The sequence below is a fragment of the Poecilia reticulata genome, linkage group LG7 (genome assembly GCF_000633615.1).
Source record: "Poecilia reticulata strain Guanapo linkage group LG7, Guppy_female_1.0+MT, whole genome shotgun sequence".
NCBI classification, from domain to species: Eukaryota; Metazoa; Chordata; class Actinopteri; order Cyprinodontiformes; family Poeciliidae; genus Poecilia; species Poecilia reticulata.
Genome location: NC_024337.1, coordinates 12,559,885 through 12,585,087, shown reverse-complemented (window position 1 = coordinate 12,585,087; position 25,203 = coordinate 12,559,885). Strand labels below are relative to the sequence as shown.

Sequence of the window (25,203 nt, the reverse complement as noted above, 5' to 3'; positions counted from 1 at the left end):
TGTGGTTCAAGTTTATGGTTTTCTTTTTAATTTTTGTATTTCTCCCAGTGAAAGTGGCACATTGCTCACTTGTCGAAGCTGCAGCACGGTTTGAAGCGTTCCACCAAAATCTTCATCTTCTCTAGTTCACCAAAGGAGAGGAATGGGATGATGCGCAGCAGACCCTGCAGCACGCTGGGGTTCGAGCGAACAAAGGGAGTGTTGATCTGGTCCAGCAGCATGACAAGCTGGTCTTTGTCACCTGTGAGCAGAAGGTTACCCTGGAAAAGGAAACGACAGTTTTTAAATCATAGAATTAATTTATTATAATTATAATTTTTCTTCATGCAATGTTAAAGTTGAAGAGAAATATATGAGCTAATTATGCAAGTTGGTTCAGATTCTGTGCCAGTAATATTTTTGTTGTTTAACGCAGCAGAAAATGTTTTAGGTGGAAATGAAGATGTTCTGCTAAAATCATAGAGAACTACAATTTAGTTTGAATTCTATCAAATCATGTCGTTAACATTGTAAATAATGAATTTCAAATTTTCCCATAGCTGGATACAGTATCCACCACCTAGAGCCAAACTTTATTGCATATTAAAGGATTTATGATTATACATTTCCAATTCAAAGAACATAAACATGTTTTTTAAGCAAATGGAGGCAGGTGACTCTTTTGTATCTCACCTTGTCTTCTGAAATCTCTGCGTTGGCTTCATCCAGAATGATCTCCATAATGCTCAGAACTTGTTCGGCTATGGAGGCTCCACCGCTGTCCTTACTCTCCTGTTCTGCTACCAACGCCTACAAAAACATTTAAAACATGATGTTTCAAAAATATTCACAAAACAGCCTTTAAAAACGCCAAACTATTTAGATTTAATGATTATGCTTCCAGATGATCTGCTGTCAGACGTACCAGGTTTAGAGTTCCCAGCATGACGTTGAGTGTGTTCATCTCTGGCCTTACCAGCTGTTGCCGGTTGATCTTTACTTTCACGCAGTAACTGAACAACTTCAGCAACACCTGAGGAAACAAAAACACAACAATCAACTCAGCTGCTAAAACATTCAACACCACAACTGAGTTGGCAAGTTTAACTTCACTAAAAATGATTTGAAACAGTCCCTGTTGTGATCAGTTTTATTCATTTTTCAGACTCTTATGCATCACTGCCTTAAAGAGCTTCAGCTAAATGCTAAGCTAACGAGTTTGGCTTACAGTTAGCAGATGTCGTCCTTGTTTAAAGTCTTTGATCCCAGACAGACGGTTGAGCATACACTCCAGTCCTCCGCACTGAGCCATGACTCCTGCCATCTTGTACACTTCTTCGTCGTCCTCCTCTTCATCTGTAATCAAATGTTTCCCTTATTTGTGAACAATAAAGTGGACGTTTGACCTGTTCACACGGATCCACTTTCAAATTAAAGGTTGGATTAAAAAAAAAACAACAAAAAACAACTATTCTGTTTTAGGTTACATCACTGGAATAAAGGATAACTTTAGAGGCTTTTACATATATATATATTTTTTTACCAGGGCTATAAATAAATGTTCCTAGCATTCAGGATTAAATTATAAAACAAGAGTGCACGGGAACATACTGTGAAAAGGAGATGTTAATAAATAAAAATCTAACCAGTGGTTGAGTCCAGAGACTCTATGAACTCCTCAGTGGCGTCTCCCAGCAGACCTCTCATTCGATAAATGATCCTCATTGGCTCACCCTTCGGGGGAAAAAACCCACCAGGGTCAAGGTATTAAATAATATTACTGGAATATTTCAGACCACGAACTTCACATATGTAATATGTATACTGGTAATTAACTGAGACAAATGGAGATTGTCTCACCTCATTGGTCGGGCACCACACCTTCTTGTAGACTTCTGCCACTGGAAGATCTAAGCTGATAATTTTGTTGTTGACCAGAAGCTGTGAAAACCAGAGAGGTGCCAAAATAAATTTACTTTAAATCTTCTGATAAACAGAAGAGCTTGATAAAAAACAAAAAAAAAAAATCCAACTTCACCTCCATGCCACTGTCGTCTTCAAGAAGCGCCACAAGGTCGCAGTCCTGGCAGATCTTGTTCTTGATGTCCCTCATCAGAGGGCCGATGCCCGGCTCATTGCTGCTATAAGGGTTTCCTGGCATGCGGCCCTGCAGGAAGTCTTCCTGCTGAGGATCTTTTTCCAGGGTCACGAAGAACTCTGTCACCTCGTTCTCCTCCTACACGGGAAACAACAGATCAAAACACATCAACTGTAACAATGTACTCAACTAGTATGTTTTATGTTTATGGAATGTGTATTTTCTCACATTTTTCATGTCAAAAATAGCATTTTTTTTCTCTTAATCAGTTTTGTCAGAGGTCTCATGCATTTTCTAGTCATTTTTAAAGTACAAATAAAATATGTAAAGTCCATGTTTAATTTATTACAGATATTTCTAAAGGAAGCTTGAAAAAACAAAATCTGCAAAACCACAGACAAAGGAAAAAGAAAAAGTCTGATGGCCTGACTTTTCCAGACTTGAAAAAAATGATCACATTCCAGATTTTATCTCAGGTTTATGGTAGTTGTATTTATGCTCATAAGCGAATGGTAATGTGAATTTACCGGGTAGATTATGCTGCACAGTCTCTCAAAAATGAACACAGGTGTTCTGTAATCATCCAGGTTGTACCGCTTTGCCGTCTCGATGCAAACCGCCATGAAGGCTTTGGTTTCAGACTCTGTACCTATCGGCAGAACAGGAAAACCATTTTTAACGTTCAGAACGTGAAAAAAAAAAGTTTGCTTTATACATATTTTGGGGTCAGTCTTTTGAATAAAGGAGAACAATTTGATTAACTTAAAATTGTTGAATGTACAGGCGTTAAATCCCATGCTTTTATACTTAAAACACAATCAAAACATGAATAGTAACACATTTTGTGGGGAGGGTAAATTTTCGGTCCGTTGATGTCGAGTCTGAGCAGACCTGTCGTCATGTCCTCCAGCATCTCCAGCAGCATGTCCTGAGTTTCATCGATCAGCTTGGTGCGCTGCACCACCAGCTTCCTCAGACACAAGTAGCCGTTCAACACGGTGCCCACCAGCCGGCTTTTGAAGTGCCGCTTGATGGATTCCACCTCCACAAAAGAGGACAGGAGTCCTACGGTGCGATAAAACAGAAATCACTATGACAGCAAACAAACGGTACAGTGTGTTACAACACAAGACGAAGGCAAGCCCACCAGTTAGGCTCTTCAGAGCGTAGCCTTGTTGTAAGTCTGTGCTCAGAGTTGCCTCCTCCAGAGCCAGGAGGTTAGCTATTTCCTAAAGAAAATAAATGACAAAAATGGAGCAGGAAATTAGAGATTCATAGTGGATATGCAAAAAATAAACATAAAATAACCTGTTTTCAAAACTGCAAAAATCTGAAATCTACAATGCACATTTTCGTCAACTTTTTTAAGTTTTGGGTTACAGATTATCAAGTTGCCCCAATTAACAATTAACAGTTATTTTTATTTTTATGTTACGTGAATAATGTATTGCCTTGGTGATGAGGTTTCCAATGTAGGGCAGAACGCCGCGGGCGGCCAGGTAAATCTTCCAGTGTGTTGGCTTGATCAGCTTCTGGTACAGACCCAGATACTCTGCTGCACACTCTCCAGCCACACTCAGCTCGTCCAGGTAGCTGGAAACACACAAGAGTACTGTCCATGTTCACAAGTTATCTTTCTCTGTAAGGTTAATGTTTGAATTAATATATAAATTAAGACTAAAATTTGTCTGGAAAAAAAACCACACCAGCTAACAGTATTTTTGTGTCACTGTAGCTTTAGTTGTGTTTCTAAAACATTTTTATTTTTTACTTTGGCTTACTTTCACAATTTTAACACATTCTATAATTGTGATTTATTAAAATGTTTTTATATTTTCATCTGAAGTACATTATTTTCTGTTTTGAAACGTCTAATGATTTTTTCACACTTTTTTTTACTTTTCATATGTATTGAAACATGTTTTAACTGTCTCATTTTTAAAAATATATTTAGTCATTTACATATTTCTATTGGTACATTGAATTATTTTGATCATTATCTTCACTTTTCAACAAATTGGTAAACATGAAATGGTTTTTTCACTGGTTTGGCATAGGTTACGAAATGTGTCGATAAAGAGCTTTGCATATTTAATGATTTGATAGTTTAACATGGTTTGTGTTTCAGCTCCCACCTGGTCAGCAGGTCCAGGACCTGCTGCTTGCGGCTGGGGATGGTGGTAAGAGCTTCCACGATAGTGCAAGCAGCCTGCCTTGCAGCCTGGGTGGCTGGTGTAAACAGAACCTGCAACAAGCAATAAATACACTTTGTAAACTGAATTCACTCCAGTAGATAGTTTAGCTCACATTCGCCCCCTGAATAATGTATTACCTGCCGCAGCCAGTTGTTATGGCTCAGTTTGAGGAGTCGAGGGAACAGGCCTTCACCTTTCCTGGATCTCATGAACTGCTTCCACTTCCATACATACTTCTCCTGCAGATACTGCTTCCTTAACTCTGCTTTCCCCTGTGGCTTCGACACAGCTTCCTGGCCTGAGTTAATGTGAACAAACCAAAGAGTAAAAGGTTCGTCATTGCAAGCTAACTCACCACCAATGTACTGAGTATTTGCCCAGATAAAGTACTTACATCTTGCAGGGAGGCACTTTTTCCAGGCATCATAAGATGCTTTGGGATCCTTTTTCAGCCAAAGTTGAGCCTGAGCATGAATTTCATTACTGTAGGGCCTGACTGTGGTCAGAGACTCAGTAGCAGCATCCTTTAAAGAAGCAACAAGCATAAACGCTGTAAAATGCATATCAAATACAAAGTGAAGATCAAAGAGTCAGTTTCAGACAGAAATGAAAACAGCTTAAAAGTACAATATGAACTTCAGATGAAAACTCGTGTTACATTTGAGCTTTTGAATTTCAAAATTAGTTTTTTATGTATTCTACAAATAAATATCAAACAGCCAAAATCCATAAAAGCATTACAAAATTTTGAGGATTGGTAATCTGCCAGAAAACTTCAATCTCTGCATTTTTTCAAGCCTTCCAAAGAACTTGCAGAGCTCGTCTTATAGATCACAACTTCTCAACAGTGCAGTCATTTCCAGGTGTAAAAGTCGACCACTTCTGATATATATATATATATATTACCTTTTTAATCAAAACCCAAAGCAGATGAAAACAAGACATTAGATAGTTAATATTTACCTTGTTCTTCTTGCTGGTTGGTACAGGAGGCTTTATCAGCTTTTGCAGGATTCTCAGGCACATGAGAGTGATGTTCTCCACAACTACAGGTGTCTTTATATTAACAGACATCAGGAACAGGCTGAGAGCTAAAAACAAAAAATATGAAAGGAAAACAAAAAAAAATCAAACTGAAACCTAACAGACCAAAATCTGTAAACAAATTATCCACCACAGAGAGTTATAATGTCTATGAAAACCAGAAGGAGAAATCTGATCTCTCCAAAGAAAACTTATGAATCTTACAAAAAAATCAAGGCAAAAAAAGCTTGAGGACCTTTTTATATTGTGACAAAATTAAAAACCATAAAAATCAAAGAAACCAATGAGATATTTTATTTCAATTAAAAATCAGGATGAACTTTTAAACGGATTAAAATAGTTCAGGATGAGAGCTTGGACTTACCACAACGCAATCGGAGCTCCCAGCATCCTCCCTCCTTGGAAATCGAGTCTGTTAGCAGAAGCATCTCGTACTGCAAATTACTAACCTGATGAGAACAAAAAAAACTAAATTCAAGACCAATCTGCATAGCACTAACATAGATTTAAACACCTTAACCAGCAGCTAGATTACGTCCAAAGATGTGTGGGACAACATACCAGGTCAGGGTTGGCCCAGTGACCTTTGAGGGCAGCTGACACCTTGGCGATGATGAGGTCATTCATCTGCTGAGTAGCCTCTGGATGATCTCTGGAGAATGAATGTAACCATGTAGAAAGCAAGTTAACCACGTGTTTTGTGATATTTAAAAGTATGAGAATCAAGTAGAAGGATTTAGTTTTAATGGAGATTCAGCAACAAAAAATTTTTTTTTAGCATTTCTACTGAAATACACGAGATAGAGAAACACACCTGGTAAGGAGACAGATTAGCTGACGCACTTCCTCCCTCATGGCTGCTGTGCCTCGCCGCAGGTTGTACTCAAACAACTCCCGGATGAGGCCCTGGAGGACGAGGATCTGCCGGAGAGCCGGGTTTGTGGCCAGCGCACGAAGCAGCGTGATGCAGTGGCCCGTGACAGCCGAGGCGCAGCCGTAGCACTTGGTGGAGGAGGTGTGGCCGCAGCCCAGCACAGACAGGGCGCGGTACTGACTGGCGGTGAAGGTGGGCTGGTGGCTGCTGCTGCTTCGCGACGACTTGGTGGCGGCCTCTCTTTGCTGCAGGTCATACTCCAGGAGCTCCTTTCGAGACGCCAGCACTTTCTGTAAGCAAAACGTAAGGAATACCGTTACATAGAGGAATAAAAGACAGGATTTATTTTGTTTTTACCGGAACATCAACAGTTTTTCTTCCTGACCTGTATGATCTTGGAGAGCTCGTCGAACGATGTCTTGCAGTCGCCGCTGTACTCCTGAGCCAGCTGCTGGATGTACCGGTTCACATTAGCGGAGGATGCACCAAGTCCTGCGCCTGCTCCTGTGTCATCCTGTAAGGTGGAGAACATGATGACTTCAAACTGCACAAGCCTGAAATAGATGCTTAATAACAGCATCATTACATTGTATCTACATTCACTGTAATCCATTATGCATCTTGTGCTTTACCTGAGGTTTCTCTGGCGCTGCCTCGTTGACTTTAGACAGCAAGCTTTCTAACTGAGGCCTGTGGCCCATTAGCTGGTGGTAGACTCGGTCCGCTTTGTCCAGTAGGGTGTTGATGTTGGTCACAGCCTGAAAACACAAATACAGTTCAGACTGGTTTTCACAAAAGCAGAAACATAAAATTCATTTGGGGGGGAAAAAAAACAACATTTTAGCTACTGAAACAGATTCTTGCCTTTTTCCTGTCCTCTTCATTCTCTATGGGATCCACTGCACAGCATGGTTTAGCATACAGCATGAAGTCAAATCGGGCATATTTGCAGAAACCACATGCGTTGCACAGGAAAGGGTCTTTTTCGTCGTAGTTTATGGACCTGAAGACAAATAACAAACATGATCACAACTTGAGGCGCCTGCAGTGAATCATCCAGCTGCAGGAGAACAGCGCTCACCTGCACTTGTGGCACTGGTACACATTTTCACCGCAGTTGCCGCACACTCCAGGGTTAGCCGGCACAGAAGCACTGCAGCGCGGACACTGCAGGGTCTCGGTGGAGGCTTGGTAGTTCTCGTAGAAATCAGAAAACTCGATCATCAGGTTGGAGGCGACGATGGGCAGCGGGAGGTCGATCTTCACCTCAGTTTGTCCAGGAGTCAGCTGAACTTTCTTTGCTTTGTGCCAGCGAGCCGGCCTAAAGAAAACAAGAAAGATCAAGATTACAACCAAGTATTATTAGATATTTAGGATGATAATATGAAGTAATGGGTGTTCCCTGAAGCATACTTATTCTTCAGCTCCACAATAGCCTGGACAGTCCTGTTGTTGTAGTAGAGATTGATGGTGCGGACCATTTTGGTGCGTTTCAGATCACCAATCTTCACTGTTACTTTGCTGATGGTGTGGCTGCCAATCAGCTTCACAACCTGCTGGGTGGTGGTGTAGCGGGTGTCCACTTTGATAGATGATAGTTTGATGTTCTAGAGTCAAAAGGAAAAAACACATTTAAAAGAATTTTCACGTATTTTTGTTTCTTATTAACTTTATATTTTGTTATACTGGTGTAAATGAGCTTGCCAAGAATGCTATAATCTAAGATAAAAGTTTAACATATCAGCACTAGAGAAGCTGAACCCAAGTACAATTCATAGGAATCTTTTTAGAGTATAAAAATGGGTAATGGATAGAAATAATTCCTAGGACTCATAAATACTATTCTGTGAGTTTTTTCACTTACTGAGAAGGGAACTTCTGGGTTGTTACACACCAAGCAGGGGTCGCTCTCAAGATAAAAGCCATCAAACTCCACCAAACCAGAGAGAGTGCTTCAAGACAAAACCATACATATTCTCATTTAAAGATATTTAAAAATGTTTGTGTTGGTACAGAAATCTTATTGAATGTTCATACTTGTAGATGTTGGAGTTGGGGTGATTTGTCAGGATGTGGTTCTGTGCTCTCAGGATTTCCACAGCTTTCTGGGAATATTCTTTCAGCTTGCATAGAAAAGAAACAGCGGATTAACAAAGACTTTCTATTTTGAATCACTGAAATAGCACAACTGTGGTCTTGTAATTCTGCCATTTGTCAGATTCAGCCAACACACCAGATATCTAAAAAAGTACTTAAAACCTAACCTTTTTCTCCGTTTGAGGAGTTTTGAGAGAGAAATATCCCAGCAGGTCAACAAACTGGGCGGCTTTGCGACCATATGCAGGAAGCTCTGGCCAGATGGCCCAAGTCAATTCGAGCAGCAACTCCTGCTGAGATTTACTGGAGTTCCTGTGCAAAAATGTACATAAGCCAAACGCAAAAATTGTATACTTTTTTATTCGATATCTAAATGAAAAGTTTCAACACTACCTATAGATATGTAACGCCAAGCAGTGGGCTTGCCAGCGAACAGCAGATGAGTTTGATTCGAGGAGGAAGCAGCGCAAGAACTGGATCAGAGTCTCTTTGTCTGCAAACTTATTCAGCTGACTGACCAGAGCCATGCACAGCTGATCTTCCTGGCTGCTGATGCCATCACCTGTGATAAGGAGGGAGAGATTTAACCATCAGATTCTGCTGATTATATGCTTAAAAAAAACCCAAAAGCGCTGGAGATTTGGACGCAGGTTGAAAATCACTACATCTTACTCTCTTTGTCTTTTTCCTTGTCTTCCTTTTTGCTTTTCTTGCTGGAGGATTTGCCTTGAGAGGACTGGGAAGCTCCTCCCTGACCAGAACTGCCAGAGCCGCTTCCGGAGAAGGAGGAGGAACCCGCAGAGGAGGAGGAAGTGGCCAGCACCTTGCTGCCACACAGGGCACAGGAGAGGAGCTGAAGCAGAACTGGAGAAACGCCCTCATCCACCAGGAAGCTGACCTGGAGCAGAAAGTACAACACGGCTGGGCGCGGAAGAGCATGAAGGGAAAGATCAGAGACACAAACGATGTTAAAAGCATTGGCTTCGAAATGTTTTGTTTCCACTGACGAAATATTTTGAATCAACTCACAGTCATCCTTCATGCAAAACTTCTGCCAGTTGATCGTCCTTTGTGTAGCAATTTCAGCACATGCTTTGAGATGCTCCATCTGGAAAAATAAAATAAAAATAATTACTTACCTACCTAAACTGAGTTAAACCATAAAGAATGTTGCATGTTGGGAAAAGAGGACACTGACCAGATTGATGAGTGTGTCATACTGTAGAGCTGAGCCAGATGTTGCAGTGACTATTCCAGCCCGAAGGAAGATGCCCTGCTCTTCCAGAAGCTTTTTGATGCTGCGGACATGCGAGTCGAGGGTGTGCAGATCGCGCAGCTGCCGGTATTTCTCCTTGGAGCCACAGATGAACAGCAACAACTTTCTAACTTGCCTCCTGACGAACGGTGTCTGTTGGATCATCAGATACTAAGATTACAGAAGAGAGAGATCAGGATTATTTGTTGTGAAGATGGAACGAAAAATATATATAAAAAGCTCATGAAAGCTTACTTCTGACAGATAGTAGAACCAAGAATGGTCAAAGACAGGAGGTGGGATCCGAGGGTTCGTGTCAGCAATCTTCTTTATCTGATACGGCAGCCGGAGCACCATCTCAGTCAGTAACTGGGAGTAGGCTTCAAACACGTCAGCGGCATGCCCCTGGTAGCAGAAATCACAACTCATCGATATGCCACAATCAAAGAAAGTGATGCAAGATAAACACGGCTAACGTTTGCTGCCGTGATGATACCTTAACATATTGGCGAAGGAAAAAGGGGCTCATGTCAGGGGGCGAGGAAGCTGTGTGAGGGCGAAGGAGCTGACTGGTGGAAGTGGGTTCCTCTTCGCCCTGTTGATTTTTCCAGAACTCCAGGAGCGACTTGAGCACGTGGAGACAGTAGTCGATGGCGCCCAGGCTCAGCAAGGCCGTCGCTGTTGCATTGGAAATCAGGGAGGACGACTAAAACCGAAACAAAAGGAAAAATTGTAGACAATACTTTTCGCCAATTCGATCACACAGCACAATTTAGTTATGTTCTTCTCCATTGGCAATTTTTCTAATTCAAAAATGGTCTGCGCTGTCATAAAAGTAAAGAAGCGACTCAAGTCCTCGCCCAAATATGTTCGTCTTGGTGCTGCTCAAATGAATACTGATTTATTCTCAAATATGTCTATGAAGCTGCATCAAAAAGACCCCGTACCTCTGAGGAGGATTTGGACCCAGACTTTGTTCGTGACATGAAGACGCTCAGCAGCCTCATGATGACCAGGTGGACTTCGTTGATTGTACTTCTCTCATTCTTTTTGGACACATCCTGCAGAGGAATGATGCTGATTAAGTAAACCCATTTATATTTATGTTCCAAAAAAGAAAAACAGATATCATTTTGAAGAGATCCTCCATTCCAACCAAAAATGCTGTAATACATTTGTTGCGTCAGCAGGTGGTGATAACTACATTAACTACATGAAATTTCAAAAGAACATCCTGAAGATGATGTTCCTCTAAGTCATATAACATCTTGAGTTTACATTTGCAGTTTAAACTGTTCCTGGGTTGCCATAGTTTTTAGCACAAAAATCCAGCGCTGGCATGAAAAAGTCAAACTCTTTTGCAACCGTTCTAATCATCTCCGTCTTTCCCGTTCACACAGATCCATCATAGGCAGAAGTTGCGATTTTTTACGTCTCTACTCAGGGGGAAAAAAAATCTAAATATTTTCTACAGGGTTTTATTTCACAAAGCTCTGTGTGCATGCAGGATCCAAAAGACAGAGAATGTATTTCTTGCTAACTAGCCGTCAGAGCCTCTGTGTATTTACCTTCTTGTGTATTCCAAGCTCAGCGATGAGCTGCGACAACAGGTCGTCTAAAGCACCCTTATCCTTGTCATCCTCCCCATCAAGGTCCGATGTCAACATTAGGATGACTTGCATATATGGGATGGCTTGAACCCCACCAACATTATGGAGCTCAGAAAGATGCTGCAGCAAGCGCTCCAGCAGCATCAGCCGAACCATGTGTAACCTAATGAGGAAAAAAAAAAAAAAAAGAAATCACAAAAGAGAATTTAATCTGAGATTTTGCTGCTTTCTGCATCATAAACTCTCCCTGACCAAACTTACTTTCTGTCTAGTAAAGGAAAGACACTGGCTGTTCAAAGTTACTTCACACAGTCCCACTCCAAAGCGTAAACAACACCTTATAACCCACATGAGCCAACATTCACAGTACTAGCCTGTTGCTTGTGTGGATGTCTCCCTCAGTCTCTGCTTCTCCCTCTGAGCCTTCGCCTTCATGCTGTGCTGTGGTGGTGCTGATGGCTCCGGTGCTGGAGCTCACACTGCCTGGACCTACAGGGTGGCCCTCCACTGTTGTGTCTCCGTATGCACTGCTGCGTCCGGACACTGTGCACAAGCATGTGGGGAGGGGGGAAAAAAACATGACAATGCAAGCTAAAAACACAACAAGGAAAAAGCTCCAAGAATCAAGGAATTACTTATTTTAAGGAACTTAATTACATGCAGATTGTGATTTCTCAATTTTAAAATGCAGTACAGGGAGATGGAGAGAAAGGAGCAGTAAGTAATTCAAGTGCTCATTAAAGATAAGACAGGTGATCAGAGGACAAAAGAAAAATAATGGAAAAACTTACAGGTCTTGTATGTACCGACTGTACTTGAGCAGAAATGTGTTTTAATGGATTTTCTACAGCTAATTTAAGGCATGCATGATTGTGCTTTCACTAAATTAAACTGGCCTAATTTATTCAAGTAACCCACCACTGTGCTCCCCTGCTACAGAGTCGATAGCAGAACCCCCACTCTCTGAGCCCACACTGCCTCCGTGCTCAGCTGGGGAGGTCCGCAGCGTAGAGCCGTCAGTAGCAGCTGTGCTGCCCTCATCATCTGATGCCGGGGCTGAAATCATAGCAATAGCTGTAACAGTAAATACACCGCGGTCATCTGGCCAGGACACATGAGCTTTGTTTTTACTTGTTTACTAACAAGCAAAAGACACAATCAATGTTCTTTTCTACACATATTACATGCAACATGATGTGAAGATATAATGCCAGAGTGACACAAAATAGTGGTAAAATAAAAGATGGAAAACAAAAGATTCAATTAAAATAATAAAAAAACTATAAATGTGTTGAGATTTGAAATTACATATTCAACAAAAAAAATTTATTCACAGCGCCTAAAACTGTGAAAATGCAGGAATAAAAACAGAGTAAAAGCTTTTGTCTGCTTTTTCTCCAGTTCTGGTGGAAAGGTTTTCTTACCTGATGCCGTCGTGTCTGAAAGGGTTCCAGCGTCCAGAGAGGATGAGCTCGGAGCCTGGCCAGACAGGCCGAGGCTCTGAAGGCCCAGAGCGCTGCTGTTACTGCCTGGAAAGGACAAAAAGTACATTTAAGTCCTAAAACACAACAATAAAAGAGAGTTTGATGGCAATATAAAAGGACAACAGTTATGTTTAGTGGCATGTGTGTTTTCTGTGAACAGCTTCAAGACATTATCCTAAAAACACATGTTCACTGGAAAAACACAAAATCTTACAAAATATTTTTGAATAGAATATATAATACAAATGTCTGAAAACAAGACGTGGCGAGCTTACAAGTCACTTTTCAGCAAGATATAGGAGTTTAAGTCAGTAATTCCTTAATATTGAAAAAGTATTAGTTCCACTGGAAAATTATGTCACTTATAACATGGGAAAAAAGTCTTGTTATAAGTGGAATAATCTGTCAGTGAAACAAGAACATTATCTATATCTCAATATATAGCTCAAAAAGTTACTATATGCTTACTGTATGTTGCTATATACTATACTATATGCATGTTAATTTTCCTATTTCAAGTGTGACAAGGTATTTGCACTAGAAACTAGACCAAATATATTTGGTACGAGTTTGTGGTTTTGCCGTGCTTATGTTACAGCTTTTTAAAAAATCTAATGAAAATTACCTTGTTGGTCCTGCTGAAGGCTGAGCGCAATGGCAAGCTCTACCATAGTTTCATCGTCCGCATCAGGAGGGATGTCGAGCATCGGCGGGTATCCCTCAGCTCCGGCCAGCAGAGCCTCCAGAGGAGAAGGATTTCCATTATTGACATTTTCTGCTGTTTCCAGGACCATTGACTCAGACTAGGAGGAGAGCCACAAAAAGGTGTTACTCCTGCACAATAAACAGGTTTTAACCGAATATGATAATATGGGATATTTAGAAATGCATAGATATCAGTCTGCAACGCAAATCTGGGTTGAAAAATGTGAAGAAGAAAAAACACAAGTTAAGGTAAAGTTATTCATATTAAGTCACTTTTTTAAAAAAAAATGTTTGTGACAAGAGAAAAGTGATACAGCGATCAGATAATTTTTTTTCCTCCTGTTTATTCTCACCACCATCTCAAAGTCTCCATGATCCACTTCGTTCTGCTCCTGGCTCTCCTGTTGACCTTCTTCTCCTCCAGTCATCACAGACGATTGCATTTTGTCATCCGCATCATCATCATCGTCATCATCCTTGTCTCCTGACCGAGTATGAATCAGGAAGCTTTAGAAAACTAGATACACCGTTCTCATAACACTCGTTAGTATAGATAATATAAGGGGAAGTTATATTTTACAACACCTACGGAAAATCAAAAGGACTTTGTGTTTATCTCTGGCTAGCTTACCAATAGGCGTGTTGGAGCGTGGGGGCGATGGAAGTGTCACATGACGGCGTTTGTTTCTTGGCCGCAGCACTCTGATCAGAGCCTGCTTACAGGAAAAGCTCACAGCAGTGTCCTAATAAGAGTTTTGCAAAAATAAAAAATAACTTCATGACTTTGTATTGCTCTTACGAACGATTAATACAACAGCTTGTGTCTTAAAAACACAGTTACAAATAAGCCCATTGAGTTAAATAAAATGGAAGTCTCAGTATTGGGATGATTGATTGTTTGTGATACATAATAGCAACATATTGTGCTACTTACGGGGCAAAGTAACATCTGCATGTAGATTTTGGAAGCTACATTGATGTAATCCAGTTCACATGTGCAGTAGGCATGTATGATGTCAATCAAGGCATTAACTGTTGCCTCCACGTGTGTCAGGCCTTAGAAGGAAGATGTGAACAACACACACCGATATCAGAAATCACAATAAGGCCAACAGATCCTCTGCACCAACAGAGAATTATGTTCTTTGTCTCAGGATGTTAAATTCACATAATTCTGTTCTTGGAACTTGTTCTAAAACACTTTTCTTTGTGTTGTTTCAGAGAAACATTCTGACTGGTCAGAAAAAAAATACAATGACAAATGTTGCACTGGAATGGACCTATGAGAACAGGAACTCTACAGTAGCGCTCTTGTGAAGCATGAACTTTCCAGGTTAGGAAGAACATTGTTCTTGTTTTTGCCACTTCAAGTAAAAGAACAAATTTATCTGTTCTTGAAGAGTAGGTATAAGCATTTATAAAGTAGTACCTTAAATATTAAACACACCCTACGAACAAGAGTAACTACATGTGACTTGTGCAGTTAAGACGAAACGCATCTGAAGAGTGGCGTTTTTATGGTTTACACTTACCAGGGAGGCAAGCAGGAGCGAGAAATGCATTCTTTGGTTTCTGGGAGTGGAGTTTCCAGAAGTTATTCATAAGCTGAGAGATGAAGTTACAGTTTTCACCATCCATGTGCTTCTGCCCATCCTCTGTTGAGTCTAATTTACAAACATATTCAAACAGGAATTGGTCTTAAAACTCCCATTTATTTTTAAGCTGGTACCTCAAAGTTCATTTGAACCAACTTGGAAAGCATCTTCTGATGATCAAAAAAAAAAAAAGCTTCTTACCGGAGTCATGGTGCAATGACTTGCTTTCTGTGAAATGCACCAAGTTGTTGGGTCTCATGATTGCAATAGAGCGTGCAGTGATCACGAGCCTCTGGAAAACATCTGGGTCAAGTTCTTTTCCTTCACGGCTGCAACTGTTCAAACACTGCACAGCGTTACTCAGCAAGGATTGGTCCTGGCGAGACAAGGGACACAACGCGGTGCAGAGTTAATCATCACATTGGTAAATATTTAGTTCCCTCTTTCATTCCGCAAATGAAATAAAATGACAAAAGATTGTGAAAATATTTCCAAATGACTAAGGAAAAGCCCAGCTGGTCGCTGCTGTTCCACAAAAAACACGTTTTGTCGTCGTTTCTTCCTCACCTTATGGTTGTGGTAAGCGGTACGGCTGGTGTGCAGACTAGCCAGAAGTCCCTTTGTCTGCTGCTGGACACCAGTTGGAGTCGGCATGGACAGAAGCAAAGTGGCAAGCTCCAGAGCAGCAACCTTGTTCTTCTCCTGGAGAATTAAAAAAACTGAATTTACCACTTTGAAAAAAGAAGAGTTAAAGTAGAAGACTAAGTTTTATTCTAGCTTGTCAATACATTAAAAATATACATACATGTATCATTTTTCATCTTTACCTTTTCATTGGATGAACCTACTGCAAAGCAGTTTTCTAAAGCTTCAAGTGAGCTGACCACCAATCTGAAATGAAAACTGAGAATTATTTCTGCCTCTTCTTTAACCAGTTATTATTTTTACTCTATAGCAATCTTTCCTAATCTAAATGCCAAACAACACAAAATGCAGGAATAAATTCAGAGAAAGAAAAAGTCAAATTTGGTGCAAGCGTGAGGATGTTGCATGACATGTTTGCAGTCTCAGGCATGGACACACAACGTGGCACACGTGCACAAACAAAACAAAACAAAAAATAAAAAAACATACAATCAAGCAGAGAAAGGGCAGTTACTAACCGGTCCAAGGTTGATAAGGACTCAGTTTCAGAACTTTTTATTGTATTTTTTTGGGAGCAAAAGAAAAAGAACAAAATCAAGAGTGAGGATTACAGAAAGAAACAAGTGTAATTAATGATTCAGCTGAACAAAAGAGGCATGCGAGAAAGGATGATCACAAGAGCCATGCAGTATTGAGAACCCTTTTGTCCAAATAGAAGCTTGTACTTTTATCATATTCCACGTAAACACTAAACACGACAGTGAGTAAGAAGGGGCAAAAAAATAAATCGATATGATGAATGTGTTTTATCGTGATTTACATGAGACCAAGAAAATTATTCTGAAAGATCTGTACAATTTTTCTTAAAATAAATCTTCAATGTAAAAAAACCCCAAGAGATCAACAATCCATCTATATTTAAAAAACCTACTGCTGCTGTGAGAATCATTTTTAGATTCTAAATGCAATTAGAAAGGTTGAGAGTTTTGGTGTGTGTGTGTGTTTTTTTTTTAACAAATTGATTTAAACTTGATGTGTAAAATTGATCGAAGCAAACAGTGGAAGGCCCCGTACCTCTCCAGCACAGTGCCACTGGTTGTGGTTGGCGTGGCGATGTCGCCATCAGAGCTGCCACTGCCCTGGTTGAGGCTGGGGCTGCACACATTATTAACCGATCCTGAGAAATCTTCTGGTGGATCCTCGGGCCAGCCGAACTGCTCCTTGGTTTTACCGTAGATTTTTACAGAGTCGAGCATGGTGACTCCTGCTGGATCCACGGACGCTCCGACTAGGAAACAAAAAAAAAAAAACCTGCATGAGAAAACTACTTACTGAAAAAAGCTCTAAGTATAAAGCTGTTAAAATATTTAGCAAATAAGTGAAATATTTTCGGTGAACCTCCCACATGTGTAATCTTACTGAATATGGACAGCTTCTTGTCAGCCTGCAGGGCCTCCTCTCTGGTGAAGGGGAAATCGAACCAGCGGGCTCGCGTCAGATTTATCTGCATGGTCCGGCCGAAGACCTCCACATAGGAAGGAGCCCTCTCGATGGCCTGAGTGCCCACTTGCACTCGCATGCCTGTCATCACCATAGAAGTGTTGTTGTTCACCACTTCCACAGTAAATCCCCCAGGCTAGAGAGAGAAAAGACAAAGCAAAGTAAGGCTCTGTTCTGAGGCTTATGGTTGCTAAATGTAGTAAACAGGTAACATAAATCATAAGCAATAGCAGGTTATCAACACAAGATAGAACTACAATAACATTTAGCACTTTTTCTGACATGTTTATGAGTTAAAAGGAGTATTTACCTTCGTGTTGGCCACATACATCCCAGTGGAGTTGAGCCGGTGTTTTATTTGCTGCCCATTGTACACCTGCAGCAAGTCGTTTCCCCCGAACTCCACCTCTGTTAGTTGCTGGTTGTGTTCAAAGAAGTCCACTGGGAACGTTACCTGACTGGAGGTCCGAGTGGCTGAAATACAAGAATGGCATTGACATTAGATTTCAGTCGTGTTAATAGGTCTGGTTTTTTGGACTCAACGTCACATTTCCGTCTCATTGCTGCAGTCCAATCACTTTTGAGTTTAGTGAGATTTCAAGCAGTCGTTTAAGTGCCTTTAGACTCACTTGCAGCAGCAGCTTTGCGCTTGCGCACTGGCTTCATGATGCTGATGCCGCACGTTGGCTGCAGAGACGGCTGGAGCCAGTAGGACGTGTTGTCAACGTTTGCCATGTAGATTCGCAGGCTTCCGTCCTCGCAGAGAAGAATCATTGTTGTGCGTTGCTGCTCGTTGCTCGCCGTGTGTCTGATAGCAACCATGTCCTGAATCTGGGGAGGAGACAAAATAAAAATATCCAAAATAGATTATAAATAGGACAGTTATGAATTATTTACAAGAGCAAATATGTTTTCTGTATTTACTATTTTCTACTTCCAGAATTTCTGCATTTTGTTATCAATATGTCACATATTTTTTAAAAAGTTATTTTTTCATACTTATCCAAAGCCAAATACTGAAATCAAATTCCATATCTTTCTAGACATTTTCAGAATCCTCTTGACTTCTCCTCTCAAACTTGCCTACAAATATGTTTGTTTTGCTGCTCAGGACAGTGAATTAACCCTACCTTCGCTTTAGCAGGCAGAGTTTTGATCTCCTGGATGAGAAAGGTGTCGGGTTTAACCATGATCACCAGAGGGATTCCAGTCGTCTGCTGCACACAGCAGACCAGACCCGGATGGTTCATCACCTCGGACCACTGGCACAGAGCCGGGGACAACTTGCTGCTGCCGCCGTTGGAGCTAAAAGAAAAAGGGACGACAAGGATGTCAGTTCTTCCAGCTACTTTTGATATTTACTGGCATTATTTCTGTTCCAGGAAAATAAGAAACGATATCTAATGCCAAGCAAATGTTACCCTTTGATGTTGATGGGAAAGAGCCTCTGCACTTCAATAGTGCTGCGGCTCACGGTGGCAGCGAATGATTTGCCCTGGCTGTAGCTGAAGAAAAGCATTTGAAGGACATGGGAGTAGTAAACAGACACGCCACCTCCTGCCACCTGCCCGTTGCTGTCCTACAGTCACAGAGAAAAAAAACAAGAATTTATCTCAATCACTTTTTAGTAGCTTCACAAAAATTTTCAATGTGACAAAATGAAATAAAAAAATCTGTGGTTTTTTTTTAATTTTTAAAATATTTTTGTAGAATTTTTAATTCAACTTACTTTCAGATCATCATGGGTTATTTCCAGGACATTTGTGACATAGAAAGGCCCATGCTGGGCACTGCTGGACTCATCCATGATCTGAGTGTACATGTAACCTGCTGAGGACATGATTACAATTATGTTTTTTCCCTCTTCGTTGAAAAGGAAGGTTGCATCGCGGATCTTGGAACTGGGGAGCAGGAAGTAGTACATGGGGCTCAGGGCGTCCACCGACAAGTCATAGATCTGTTCACAAATAGAAAAGGAGAATTCAATTTTTTTTCCCCCAAACTGCCAAACACAAACCATTTGACTCAAAAAACTTCACATAATTATATCAATATTAGGAAAATATTGTTTTTAAACCAAATTTGCCGTGGCATACCTTGACAAAGTCAGCTGTGATGATTGCCAGCTCAGTCTGAGAACCTGGCAGCCAAATGGCTTTGATGATGAAATTGCCAGTGGCCAGCTGAGGATGGAGCACCAGGTGGTCGGAGACGGAGCCTGTACTGCTAAACGTTAGAACATGGCAGTCCTGGAGAGATTGAAAGAGCGAAACTTTAGTGAAATGCTGAATTGCAAAGTAACTTCTTGGATAACTTTTTGTGGGTAAAACCCAAGTCCAGTTTCCTGACCTTCAGACCACACACAGCCAGGTAATCTTCATTACAGGGGTTGCCAGTGAGACTGAGGACGGTGAAAGGAACTGGGGCAGAGGCCAGTCGGGTCAGAGTTAGCTTCCTCTTGCTAGAGTCTGCTTGCTTCAGAAGTGTGGACAACTGCAGGACTGTTATCTGTCAAGAGGGAGTAAAAAGTGCAAAAAAAGAAAAAAAGATCATGTGGAGTGCTACTAGCAAACCTTCTGCAATCAAATAAAAGTTTATCTGCAACAATATCTAATTTACTAGATTTGTAAAACACAGCTAAGAAATACTTTCTTATAAATACGTAAAAGTACTTATTAGCTTTAATACAGACTGACTGTTCTTATTAGACTTTGTGGCTATTTAATGCCCCATAATGAACTGCACCAGCTAATCTGATGGCAACCGTCTTCTTTAACATTCAGTGTTGATTCAAGCTGCAGTTTTCCATCTGCTAGAACTGATTACAGTCGACTTTCAACCAACAAAGACCAATAAGACTTTTGTTTTTATTTTAACACAATGAAAATATATTTTCAAAATTCAAACACCTGTTTGGATTTGACGCCGTTTCCAGGTTGCGACTGCTCCACTTACCTTCCCCTTTTCGTGGCTAACTGCAAGATGCTGTCGGCGGCCGTGGGGTGAGGAGAGGACGCACATCGCGACCCGACGTAGGACGTGCGCACTGATGAGCTGGCGTATTGTTTGGCCTTGATCGCCGCTGTAATTCATCCTCACATTTTCAAAAGCTCCTTCCTGAGAACCAAGTGTGGGCACCTGAGGGAAAAAAAAAAAAGAAAAAAAGAAATTTTTGACCTTATCTACATAAATTTCAACTATCGGAACATTATTGAGGTGTTTTCATAAACACTTTCAGCCCTTTAGTTATCATACCATTAGCTGGTCCGTCATCTCAACATTTTTATCCTGAGTGTGCAGTTCATTCAGGGCTTTCTGGGCCCGGCTGCTGCTTCCCACAGCGGAGGCTTGCTGGAAGTTAGTCTGGATGGCTTCCATCAGAAACATGAGCATCTCAAGTACGATGGCAGCAGTGGATGATCCCACCTGTCGCAAAAAAACAGGCCAAAACCACAGGTGTCATAATGTACGTTGAATGCACAAATAAATCTAGAGGAACTAAAGGGACACTACACTTGGGTAACATATGGAGAGAAACAAATCAAGAAAAAAGGTTTCTCTAACCACTTGGGCTAGCAACTCTTCCTGGCAGCCCTCGATGCTCTTGCAGACGCTGTTTTTCTTTGGTCTTTCTTCATCACTGGACTTGCCATCACAGATTGTGACCTTGCCCTTTTCGGATGGAGAGGCGTTCTGGTGTCTGATGGCGCTCTCAGGCATCCGCATCTCACTCTGGAACGCTGATGATTCTTTCAGAGTTGAGCTAATGCCACTGCTGGGGCTGCGCTTCACCAAAGCCTGTGGGTGAAAGTAAAACCAGTGAAAACTCCTTAAAAAAGTTGATGGAAAAAAAAAAAAAAGCTAGCTTCAGCAGAATGCTCAGTTTTAATGAATGCACACTTTGGCGTTACATCATACACAACTATTTCAACTTTAAGAGCTTTACACTTAGGTTAATCTAAGTGTTTTCATTTCACTAGCTCCCTTATTAACGTTTTAAGCATACAGTAAACAACCATTAGAGAAATGGTGATAGATGGACACAAATTTAGTCCAAAATGCATTAAAAAGCTCAACAAAACTAGGCTGTTAATAATTTTGTCAGATTAATAACCTAAATTTAACTTTAGGCATGCTAGTAGCATGTACTGTTACCCTTCTAAAACATAAGAAAACTGTGTGCAAACAATCACAAAAGTAAAATAATTATATACATGAAACTGCATCAAGCTCTTATTGACAACTGTAACAGACATGGAAGCAAACAACACAATCCACAAACAACACTGCAGGTCTTTGCTACTCCACAATAAACAATAAACACAGAAACATGTAGTGGATGGCTTTCTCTTCGCATGCACATTTACAAAACCAACATTAGAGGTTAACTAGGAAAGCTGGCCTTTTCGCTATGCGCTAAAACACAAGGGCAGGCAATTGTAGCATTTTAGTTCTGGCCACGGATGTGGACTAGCTATAATCCTGATCAAATGAAATGACTGGATGGAAGTCAATGGGGGAATGACTTGCAAACCAAAGTTACCGCTGTTGTTCTCTTCCCATGATGACCTGAGGTATTCGGTCTCACCTGGCAGCTGCCATCCTCTTTGGCACCGCAGTCACAGAAGAAAGAGCCATATTTGGCATAGGAGATCTCATGGTCTTTGTGACAGACCTTGGCGCACACTGTGCACACACCTACCCCATCTACCATCTTACAGGTATGACAGTGGTACCTACAATAGGAAAAACAACAGATGAACGTCAAACGTCTGGTACATTAGCGCAGCAACTAGGCATGGGCCGGTTAATGCTACCGACGTGTTCTGAGGTTTGAACAAGCTGCGATTTGAAACAGATTAAAATACTCCGTCTCAGGGTTCCTACTGTCCTGATAAGGACATGACACAGGAAGTGTTTCCATTAAACTTGTTCCAGTGCTTAACTGGTGCCAGTGCCTGTCTACTGCTAGTTTTGCCTGTCTACTGCTAGTTCTTGTTTCCACCAGGCCAAACTCTGGCTCTGGTCTAGCTGCAAACTGATGCTGGTGGTCATCTAAACTTTGTGAGCTGCATATTAAAAGCTGGCTTTTGTTTTGGTCTAATTCTTAAATAAAAACCCTGTAAACAATACAATCGTAAAATGTCATATTAGCATCAGAATAGTAAACTGTTTATTGTCTTCCCCCAAGTTATTTTATAATCACTTGTCTCTGAGAATAACTAGGTGGATGCATAAGCTGTGCTGACAGCTGATTATTTCTACTGAGTCCATAAATATTACTTCAGACTTGGTCTGTCTTTAAATAAGGCCAGGTTGTGAAAGCAAAAGTTGCTAAAAAAAAAAAAAAAAAAAAAGTTCTCAAATTTTCCAGCACTCTTTGTGCAGATGAGATATTTGCTAAGCAAGACTGAAACATTTCTCTTGATAAAAGCACAGCTAATATACCAAAGCTGTGACATTTGGGTATTTGAAGAAATATAGGGATAATTATTTTAATTTGTGTTTTTGGACTGTCTCTGTGGTTTAATTTATTATACACACAAAGACAATTGCAGGATAGCAGGTCATTTACTATGATGTAAAGACATTTCCCTTGCATGACTCTCAGTCGTGAACTGGCTTTAGCACCAGTCCTGGTTAAATACTAAACCCATTTTCTATGTGAAAGTGCTGGTGTGCTGGTAGACTATATTTATGCTTTAGTTAGAAAATAATCAATATAAAAAAATATTATATATTTCATAAACGCCATAATTAATGCTACATTAGGCATCAAGGTATTTTCACTAACCAGCCAGTGTCTAGTCACATTAATATGGCAGCCATATTCTAATAAAGGCTTGGTGAGCGACAGATTGATAGCTTGCATTATCTTGATAAACAAAAAGTTTCAAGTGTGAGAAAAAGTTTGGCAATTGTTTAGGAAATGTAAAATATATGGATTATAATTTCAAGTTGTTTTGATTCAAAGTTAAGAGCAAACTACTGGAAACAAATTTGTCTTTACCAGTGCTGGTTCATGAACTCCTTCTGAGTGATGGTGAAGGTGCAGAGTTTGTTGCAAAGCGAGTCTTCATCCTGTCAAACAACGACATGTTAACACTTTATTTCTATGTTTTTGTTGTGTACTGTACAAATAAATAATCAATCCTGCTCAGAGCAATAATGTGCTGCAGAATGAAATAAATGACAAAAAACGTAGAAATGTTTTTAGAAATTAATTACATTTTTCAGAACTACTGTGCACTCAAAAAAGATTTTTTAAAAGATAAGAATAAACCCATTCAGATACCAAAGTTACGCTACTATTATTATTTAATAAAACCGGAGGTGAAGCATGACGTCTTACAGAGTCTTCTGCCTGGGAATCGTCCTCCTCCACTGCCAACTCCTCCACCCAGTCCGAGTCCACTTCCATTGCTTTCTCTTCTCCCTCCACAAGCAGAGCCGAGGTGCCCTGACCGCTGCTCTGCCGCAGAGCGTTCATCACATCGGCCAAATAGGAGATTATGTGGCACGAGCATTCTAGCATTACGGCATGCTGAGAATGCAAGATAAGCACAACATTATAATTAAAGCTGGCACATACTTGAGAGCATAAATGCAATTATTTATAAACAAATGAAATAAATACAATCAATTACATAAACGTTTTAGACATTTGGATGATTTACCAAAAAAAAAGTAAAAAAAAGAAATACCTTTCCATGAGATAAGTTGGTGCTAACTTTCTCCACCACATTCTTTTGTGTTAAATACTTTTTGCTGCAAAAAAAATATACATTTTATTTTAATGTACAAATACCTGTACATTGAAATATTTCAGGTATATGCAGTCACCAAATGAATATGTTTTGTGAAAAATTTGGAAGGGCCCTTCAGTAAATAAAAGTGGCTCCTTACCACCTTGTCAGCCAATCGATCGCCGCGCGGTGAAGCTGCAGGTGGCCGGCCCCCTGCCCGGCACTGGCCAGAGTTGCCATGATGGCCATGAGCTCGGGGAAACCCGTTCCATCCCCATTGGTCAACATGTCTGTTGCCATGGGAATAAGTGTGCTGAGGAGGACAGTGCAGACTCCTTCGCCAACCTGACTGTTGTCACGCACAATGTGAGTGGTGAGCAGCTGCAGCAGCTGTCGGTTTTCCTGCACCACTTCCAGCTGCTCCGTGTCTTTGGGCGGCGTCGCCGTCATGCGGGTCAGCCAGGACTGCAGGCGAGACGGTTCCACACAGGCCAGCTGGGCCAGAGAACCGCACAAACACAGCAGGCTTGGGTTTGGACTCTTCTCAGCTACAGAGAATAACATATTAATTACATTACTATGAAATATTTGGCTTATGACTTAAGATTTTACATTTCTTCCTCCATTTGTTTCATTTAGGCCTACAAAATTATTATATATTGTAAGTTCTTGCTTTCCATTTAGATATTAAGACTTATTTTAATTTCTAATTGATCAAAACTGAGAGTTAAGATACCTGGTTGTTATTCTAAAATAAACTTACTGAGCTGGAAAAGCTTGGTGAAGAATTTGAGCACCCTGTTGCAGAACTTTGCAGACAGATTTTCATTGGCTGTGGCCATCATAATCTGGACAAGTTCACCACTGAAAAAAAAATGCATGTTAAAGAAGAAGATGTTACATATAAGCTTACCTACGGCGTCAGCAGAACCGATACCTGAATGAAAAGAATTCCTCCATCGCTTTTCGGACCTGGCTGCTCTCGAGCTGCTTCTCCAGATACTGCAGGCATTCCTCAAGAACAGACTCATCCAGGCCGCTAAAAAATACATCAGAGACCATTTCTGTTTGTATTCATCAACAACACAACAAAATATTTTTTGTGATATTACAAGCGAAATGAATGAATCCCATCTCCTGTTGTATACCTGTGAGGGTCTGAGTGATTTGCAATGATATTGTAGCATCCTGTGACCAGACGCTCGTAGATGCGGGCCAAGAAGGCGTCAGACTCTGCCGGGCCAAGAATGCGCTCCAGTGAGGTGCTGCTGATTTCTGCTACGCACTCTGTGCTGCTCTCCAGCAACAGGGGCAGCAGCGTGCTCACAACCTGAGTGGGATTCAGCTCTTCTGTACTAAAAGGGACAGACGACCAA

The 25,203-nt window shown here is 40.9% G+C and overlaps 1 protein-coding gene across 10 annotated transcripts in view; it reads right to left on the bottom strand.

The window, feature by feature from the left end:
* The window catches only part of ubr4 (ubiquitin protein ligase E3 component n-recognin 4), a 48,136-nt gene that overhangs the window by 5,507 nt on the left and 17,426 nt on the right, over positions 1-25,203 (bottom strand). For 3 of the 10 annotated variants that reach the window (XM_008413476.2, XM_017305788.1, XM_017305791.1), the window contains 66 exons: positions 24,976-25,182; positions 24,765-24,866; positions 24,591-24,691; positions 23,988-24,375; positions 23,786-23,849; positions 23,434-23,625; positions 23,092-23,162; positions 21,625-21,817; positions 20,646-20,879; positions 20,337-20,507; positions 20,037-20,219; positions 19,431-19,589; positions 19,178-19,330; positions 18,811-19,038; positions 18,503-18,660; positions 18,212-18,386; positions 17,711-17,912; positions 17,392-17,555; positions 17,001-17,217; positions 16,656-16,869; positions 16,100-16,132; positions 15,764-15,827; positions 15,504-15,638; positions 15,138-15,312; positions 14,874-15,005; positions 14,276-14,397; positions 13,973-14,084; positions 13,695-13,825; positions 13,262-13,439; positions 12,577-12,681; positions 12,071-12,208; positions 11,527-11,695; positions 11,111-11,315; positions 10,490-10,603; positions 10,039-10,248; positions 9,798-9,947; positions 9,486-9,713; positions 9,317-9,395; positions 8,960-9,208; positions 8,681-8,849; positions 8,455-8,599; positions 8,228-8,313; positions 8,055-8,142; positions 7,604-7,797; positions 7,272-7,511; positions 7,055-7,193; positions 6,823-6,948; positions 6,576-6,704; positions 6,131-6,480; positions 5,878-5,968; positions 5,681-5,765; positions 5,236-5,363; positions 4,667-4,796; positions 4,410-4,570; positions 4,213-4,322; positions 3,529-3,670; positions 3,225-3,306; positions 2,969-3,142; positions 2,605-2,726; positions 2,018-2,215; positions 1,840-1,920; positions 1,626-1,713; positions 1,208-1,335; positions 905-1,012; positions 673-789; positions 70-260 (listed from right to left, as the gene is read on the bottom strand). In XM_008413476.2, coding sequence (XP_008411698.1) covers positions 70-260; positions 673-789; positions 905-1,012; positions 1,208-1,335; positions 1,626-1,713; positions 1,840-1,920; positions 2,018-2,215; positions 2,605-2,726; positions 2,969-3,142; positions 3,225-3,306; positions 3,529-3,670; positions 4,213-4,322; positions 4,410-4,570; positions 4,667-4,796; positions 5,236-5,363; positions 5,681-5,765; positions 5,878-5,968; positions 6,131-6,480; positions 6,576-6,704; positions 6,823-6,948; positions 7,055-7,193; positions 7,272-7,511; positions 7,604-7,797; positions 8,055-8,142; positions 8,228-8,313; positions 8,455-8,599; positions 8,681-8,849; positions 8,960-9,208; positions 9,317-9,395; positions 9,486-9,713; positions 9,798-9,947; positions 10,039-10,248; positions 10,490-10,603; positions 11,111-11,315; positions 11,527-11,695; positions 12,071-12,208; positions 12,577-12,681; positions 13,262-13,439; positions 13,695-13,825; positions 13,973-14,084; positions 14,276-14,397; positions 14,874-15,005; positions 15,138-15,312; positions 15,504-15,638; positions 15,764-15,827; positions 16,100-16,132; positions 16,656-16,869; positions 17,001-17,217; positions 17,392-17,555; positions 17,711-17,912; positions 18,212-18,386; positions 18,503-18,660; positions 18,811-19,038; positions 19,178-19,330; positions 19,431-19,589; positions 20,037-20,219; positions 20,337-20,507; positions 20,646-20,879; positions 21,625-21,817; positions 23,092-23,162; positions 23,434-23,625; positions 23,786-23,849; positions 23,988-24,375; positions 24,591-24,691; positions 24,765-24,866; positions 24,976-25,182 — 10,107 coding nt within the window. The remainder of the gene's footprint in view (positions 1-69; positions 261-672; positions 790-904; positions 1,013-1,207; positions 1,336-1,625; positions 1,714-1,839; positions 1,921-2,017; positions 2,216-2,604; positions 2,727-2,968; positions 3,143-3,224; positions 3,307-3,528; positions 3,671-4,212; positions 4,323-4,409; positions 4,571-4,666; positions 4,797-5,235; positions 5,364-5,680; positions 5,766-5,877; positions 5,969-6,130; positions 6,481-6,575; positions 6,705-6,822; positions 6,949-7,054; positions 7,194-7,271; positions 7,512-7,603; positions 7,798-8,054; positions 8,143-8,227; positions 8,314-8,454; positions 8,600-8,680; positions 8,850-8,959; positions 9,209-9,316; positions 9,396-9,485; positions 9,714-9,797; positions 9,948-10,038; positions 10,249-10,489; positions 10,604-11,110; positions 11,316-11,526; positions 11,696-12,070; positions 12,209-12,576; positions 12,682-13,261; positions 13,440-13,694; positions 13,826-13,972; positions 14,085-14,275; positions 14,398-14,873; positions 15,006-15,137; positions 15,313-15,503; positions 15,639-15,763; positions 15,828-16,099; positions 16,133-16,655; positions 16,870-17,000; positions 17,218-17,391; positions 17,556-17,710; positions 17,913-18,211; positions 18,387-18,502; positions 18,661-18,810; positions 19,039-19,177; positions 19,331-19,430; positions 19,590-20,036; positions 20,220-20,336; positions 20,508-20,645; positions 20,880-21,624; positions 21,818-23,091; positions 23,163-23,433; positions 23,626-23,785; positions 23,850-23,987; positions 24,376-24,590; positions 24,692-24,764; positions 24,867-24,975; positions 25,183-25,203) is intronic. The other 7 variants (XM_008413477.2, XM_017305793.1, XM_017305792.1 and 4 more) reach the window with 6 other exon arrangements.